The sequence below is a fragment of the Daucus carota genome, chromosome 6 (genome assembly GCF_001625215.2).
Source record: "Daucus carota subsp. sativus chromosome 6, DH1 v3.0, whole genome shotgun sequence".
Lineage (NCBI taxonomy): Eukaryota > Viridiplantae > Streptophyta > Magnoliopsida > Apiales > Apiaceae > Daucus > Daucus carota.
Window position 1 is genome coordinate 39,602,526 of NC_030386.2, and position 6,787 is coordinate 39,609,312.

Consider the following 6,787-nt stretch of genomic DNA (forward strand, 5'->3'; position numbering starts at 1 on the left):
GGTTCACGCCAGTATCACTATTCGCTTATCGTCCCTTCTGGAAATAATTTTATTTTGTTTCCAAAAATAAAAGAACGTTATACAGTATCAGAACAGTAGTATACTCGCAAGATTTATTTTATCGATTTATGGGATGTACAGTACTCGATAGGATAAACCTAAACAGATTCGGATTAGGTATAATCTGACCCCGCTCAATTAAACTTGAAGCCCGGCCCTAGACGAGATTTTAATAAAAGACCTTTTCCAGATATCAAAAATATTTTATTTTATTTTATTTGATATATTATTTTATTTAATATATAAATTTAAATATTATTTATAATAATATTATTATACCTAAAATTTTATTATATATAAAATAGTGTATACTTATATTATTATAAAATAATTTTATACAAATAATATGACAAGATGTTGATTAATTTTATTTATATTCTACACAGAATTTATACATCATTTTAAATATTATTTTTTATTTATTATCAGGTTAATTTGTATATTAATATAACATTTAATAGTTAAATATTAAAAGAGTACTATAACAAAAAAAATATCACATAACTTATAATAATGTATAATGTAAAATAAAAATAAATATTAAAACCGTAACTTTTATTACATTTAGTAAGTAATTAATACACATATGACATATCACAAAAAAATTTAAATCATTTGATTAATCTAATTTCATATCAAACTTTTTTGTTAAACAAACTACTAAAAAGAAACTTCTAAATCTAGAAATTCGTTTAAAAACAGAAAAATGGACTTAAACACCAACCGAACATCTTCTATATTTTCAGTCTTAGAAACTACTTATAAATTGTTTCAGCGTCCATCATATTCATCTGCATATAGATTTGCATCTATACTTCTGAACATCCTGAACTGAACTGCAACTTTTCGGTACTTGGCACTTTCATACTTCAAGTAAATTTTCTGAAACTCTCATGCTTTCTGATGTAATCTTGATGAGTTTTACTTATCTATATGCTGCACTGTTATTACTTATTACTGTATCTTAGTTGACCATGTTTTGCGAGATCTCGGCTTAATCCTCCTGCGCGATGATCATTTGTATTGATTGTTGTATAGTATCGATAATTTGTTGATGCAGGTGATGTATGTATTGGTTTTTATATTTTGGTATCGATGATTCTGCAACTAGGACACCTTGTATTTTAATTGCTTAAAAAGCTTTAGAATATAATTTGAGGTGAGATCTCGAACGAGATGTTTGTTAATGATCTTGAATTCTGCTCCTAATCAAGGATCAGATCGAGCTACTATTAGTAGTTCCAGCCTCGAATTACTTAATCGAACTAAATTTTGTTATTTACTTGTGTGAGGATTGTCTCGCAATAGTCCCATTTATCCAGTTGATTGAGTTTCGTTTGATTAACACGAGCTCGTTAAGTTACCAGTTCTCCTGAAAACTCAATGCCTTTGGGAATATGCTTTTTTCATACAAGTTTTGGTGCTCAAAGTACTTAAACACACAAGATCCAGATTTTTTTTGTTAACAATTTAACATATTTCTAAAGTAAATGATAGGATATGGCTAGAGCTTCATTGTGATACTGATAATGCAGATGTACTTGCAGGAGGAAAAATGGCATCTTTAGCTACAGCTGACATCTGTGACGCACATATTCCTCTTTTAAACAACGGAGATGTTCGTGTTCTGCAACCAATTTTTCAGAGCTATGGCACGTGTCGAGCCTTCTCAGGCCCTATCGTGACTCTCAAGGTGTTTGAAGACAACGTGATGGTCCGAGAGCTTCTGGAGACCAAAGGCGAAGGCAGAGTACTCGTCGTGCATGGCGGGGGCAGCATGAGATGTGCCTTGGTAGGAGGCAATTTGGGACAATTGGCTCAGAATATGGGGTGGGCTGGTATTGTGGTTAATGGATGCATCAGAGACGTGGATGAGATCAACAGCTGTGATATCGGGGTTAAAGCATTGGCAACACATCCGCGGAAATCAAACAGAAGAGGCGTTGGGGAGAAGAACGTTGTGGTGCATATCGCAGGGACGATCATTCATGATGGGGAGTGGTTATATGCAGACGGTGATGGCATTCTCATCTCCAAAACCGAGCTCTCTGTTAAAGTAAGGTCATTATTGTAAGAGTTGTGATTTGGGTGAAATGAGATCATTGTGAATTTAGGCAATTTACAGGTGGTTGTTGAGGATATGGTATATTGGTATTAGTATTACCATCATGTTCCTCGCTGGCTTTTTGACTTTCATTTCAACACTTATTCACTTCTTTTACTCCCTCCGTCCCGTCAGTTAGTTTACATTCACTATTTGCACGCATTTTGAGACTCTTATAAAGGATAGGTCAATAATATTTTTTAAAATTATTTTTTTTCTGAATAAAAGTTTAGACATCAAATTTTTTTTCAAGATTTTTTTTAAAAATATATATATAATGTAATTATACTTTATAGGAGCCTTAAAATGCGTGCCAAAAAGTAACGTAAAGAACTTGGTGGGACAGAGGAAGTAATTTAGTAAAATATATGTTGGAGGTTTTTTTTTATAGAGTATTTTACTATTTACTAGTTACAACTTGCAACTTTTGATCACGACAACATTTAAATATTTAGCTACCGGACTAGTATTTTTTCTTTTTGCTAAATACCGGACTAGTGATTTGGCTTACACAGAACTAGGATTACTGCCCGCTTCGCACGGTTCTATTTTTTCATTTTTTTTAATAAAAAATGAATAAATAATTTAAGATTTCGTTGAAGTGAATAAATGTAGTGGAATTACAGTGCACGGTCCTTTTTACAAAATGAACCCGCGTTTATTGGGCCCATAAAAAGCTGGGATTTACTGTACATCAAGTTACCATATTTTGAGGAAGTTGCGTTGTACTTCCTCCGTAGGGCTGTAAAATGATCCGGGTGATCCCGGGTACCCCTCTGCTCAAGTACCGGATCATATTATTCTTAGCTTGTCCAGATTTGGGTCCGGGATCGTTTTATTCGGATATAAACCGATCCCGGGTATTTGAGATTCGGATCTGAACCGGATATGATCCAGTATCGTATTTTCTATTTTTTAACCGGGTAGTTTATGATCCATCGAATATGAGCCGGATATGATCCACTAACATCAAATATCATTATTATTTCAGTTGTTCAAATAATTATCATTTAGTCTAAGTAAACGTAATATTATAAAGTATAATAATTTTTTAGTTATATGTTGGTCTATATCATTTATTAAATATTTATGAAGATAATAAGCATGATCACATTAAATAAATCATATTTTATGAAGATATAAACTTAAATAAGATATTACAATTTTATAAAATGATGACTATTTACTTGCAAATATGACGGTGTTAAAATATAATGTGTATATGAGTTTAAATGAATATGAACCGTGGATCATATTTGGTTATTCGGGTAGGATCATATTATGAAAAATTATATGAGACCGAATCTGAGCGGGTATAGGTGTGCTCGTATCCGGGATCATATATTATACGGGCTTAATTTTTCCGCCAAATTTGGATCGTTTCCAAAACGGATATGAGACATGTATCATATTTTCGATCCGGATATGAGCCGAGACACCGGATAGTCCGTATCGATTTACAGCCCTATTCCTCCGTCCCATTTTATATGATCTCATGCTCTTTTTTAGGCGTTCCAAAAAGAATCAATCTAGAATACTTACTATTTTTTAACATTATTTTTTACTATTACACCCACTAATTCTATATTTTATACTCTATTAATATATTAAATAAACACTATTACACCCACTATCTCAAATCTATTACTACCTCCATCCCAAATTAGATGACCCTGTTGACTTTGGGCACGTAACTTTAGGTGCATTGACCGTCTACTTCCGAAATTTATTTTTTTATTTTTTTCTTTTGTAAATGAAAATTTTATATTTTAATTTTTATTTACAAAAATAAAATTTTAAAAATAAGTCATATAGCTATACGGTCGATGAACCTTAAATTGTGTGCTCTAAGTCAACGGGGACATCTAATTTGGGATGGAGGGAGTATTAAATACTGATAGGTCCCATCACTTTACCTACTTTTCAACTACATTTACTACCTTTTTCTTATATATTTATAAATATATACTCCCTCTGTCCCTCTCATTTCTTTACAGTTACTATTTTGGGATGTCCCTCTCATTTCTTTACGTTACTATAAATAGCAAGTTTTTCTCATCATTACACCCACTATCTTCCCTTACCATCTCATATTTAACAATAAAAACTACTATTACACCCACTACTTTCCTCCACTATCTCAAATCTATTATTAAATATTGAAAGGTCCCACCACTTTACCCACTTTTCATCTAACTTTACTCATTTTTTATACATTGTCTTGGTCTCCGTGTCCCCCTCCAATGTAAACAATTGAGGGGGACGGAGGGAGTAAGTTATCTAAATATTAATATTATGTGTTAAAATTATTAACAAATTATTAATTTTTTATAAAACAAAATTGACTATTCATGCATAATTATTACACAAAGACTCCTCGGCATGGCCTAGCGGCCATACCTCGGCTTTCAAGTATGTATATTTTCAATATAATTATGATTTAATTTTAAAATTCAGAATTACATAACGTCTTTCTATAGTAAGGTAATATAAATTTTTAAAATTCAGAATAATGTAACGTCTTTCTATAGTAATTAAGAATAGAAAATACATATATAAATTTAGGATTTGCATATAGCACCATCCTAATTTTAATACTTATTTAAGATAAATAATCTTATTAAAAATTATTTATCACTGATGATAAAAATAATGATTATTAATATAAAATAATTTCTTAATTTATATTTCTCAACTACCCCTTTTGAAATATATAAGTTATCTAAATATTAAAATTATGTGTTAAAATTATTAATTTTTTATAAAACAAAATTGACTATTCATGCATAATTATCACACAAAGACTCCTCGACATGGCCTAGCGGCCATACCTCGGCATTCAAGTATGTATATTTTCAATATAATTATGATTTAATTTTAAAATTCAGAATTACGTAACGTCTATCTATAGTAAGGTAATATAAATTTTTAAAATTCAGAATAATGTAACGTCTTTCTATAGTAATTAAGAATTGAAAATACATATATAAATTTAGGATGTGCATATAGCACCATACTAATTTTAATACTTATTTAAGATAAATAATCTTATTAAAAATTATTTATCACTGATGATAAAAATAATGATTATTAATATAAAATAATTTATTAATTTATATTTCTCAACTACCCCTTTTAAAATATATAAGTTATCTAAATATTAATATTATGTGTTAAAATTATTAACAAATTATTAATTTTTTATAAAACAAAATTTACTATTCATGCATAATTATTACAGAAAGACTCCTCGACATGGCCTAGCGGCCATACCTCGGCTTTCAAGTATGTATATTTTCAATATAATTATGATTTAATTTTAAAATTCAAATTTACTTAACGTCTATCTATAGTAAGGTAATATAAATTTTTAAAATTCAGAATCACCTAACGTCTTTCTATAATAAGAAATACATATATAAATTTAGGATGTGCATGTAGCACCATCCTAATTTTAATACTTATTCAAAATAAATAATATTATTAAAAATTATTTATCACTGATGATAAAAATAATGATTATTAATATAAAATAATTTCTTAGTTTAATATAAATTAAGTTATGATATATTTCTCAACTACCCCTTTTGAAATATATATAAGTTATCTAAATATTAATATTATGTGTTAAAATTATTAACAAATTATTAATTTTTTATAAAACAAAATTGTCTATTCATGCATAATTATTACACAAAGACTCCTCGACATGGCCGCTTCGGCTTTCAAATATGTATATTTTCAATATAATTATGATTTAATTTTAATAAACATAATAATTGATTTAAATATAATTTATTTATTATGACATTAAGTGCTTAGATATTTATATCTAAATTTATTTATGCATCAAAATTGTATTTTAGACTTTATCCTTTCCAGACTTTAATTGTATTTATGCTTTTTGCCCATGGGCACATGTAGTAAAATCATAGAAATAAATTATTTGTCGCATTTAGGATAATGTCATTTTGAAAAAAAAGGTATAAAACTATATTTTAAACTCCTTTCTTAGCACACCACACTTCTTGGTTGTGAAAACACGGGTTCGCTTTTGCTCCTGTGATGTGGAGTTCCAAGTTCATCATCACCCATTATCAGCCTCACATGGAATGATAGATAAGCTTAGGAAAATTCCTGGGCTGTAACATATCTGTAAGGTTCATCCTTATGCAGCTAGTATTGCTTTTGATCTTGTTTTGATGTTACCTCCAAAACATATTAAATTATGTCCTGTAAGGCTCATCTGTACGTACCCTTGAAACTTTATGTCAAGTAGTTGAATGTTATAAAAAAAAGGCATACTTGTTGCAAGAAGTCTGCAGCTCCTTGCCCTGGACATTTGAAACCTATTGTATCAAAAAACTCAAGCATATGTCCTATTCTGTTTCTTATCAACTCCAGAAGTTGAGGACCTGGATTATCCTAAATAGCAATCAAAATCTGACATACAATAATACAATATTTTAATTGCAAGTAATTTATTTTTTTATAGAAAACTTTTTGTCTTATTTGATTAACTCTACTATTTTATTTTCTTGGAAACAATTCCTTGCACAACCAAATTCGTTGGACTCAAACAACCATGATTTGGAAGGATCTAATACATAAAAATATGACAAA

General features: G+C 29.5%; 1 protein-coding gene across 2 annotated transcripts; it reads left to right on the plus strand.

Annotated features, from left to right (window-relative positions):
* Positions 1-790: 790 nt before the first annotated feature.
* LOC108226551 (putative 4-hydroxy-4-methyl-2-oxoglutarate aldolase 3) lies at positions 791-2,288 on the plus strand. 2 transcript variants are annotated; one of them, XM_017401521.2, is made up of 2 exons: positions 791-933; positions 1,608-2,288. In XM_017401521.2, exon 2 carries the CDS (start codon positions 1,616-1,618, stop codon positions 2,132-2,134), a length of 519 nt encoding a protein of 172 aa, XP_017257010.1. In that variant the 5' UTR covers positions 791-933; positions 1,608-1,615; the 3' UTR covers positions 2,135-2,288. The 2 variants fall into 2 exon arrangements, with proteins under 2 accessions (XP_017257010.1, XP_017257011.1); XM_017401522.2 differs by having other exon boundaries at positions 792-909.
* Positions 2,289-6,787: the final 4,499 nt, after the last annotated feature.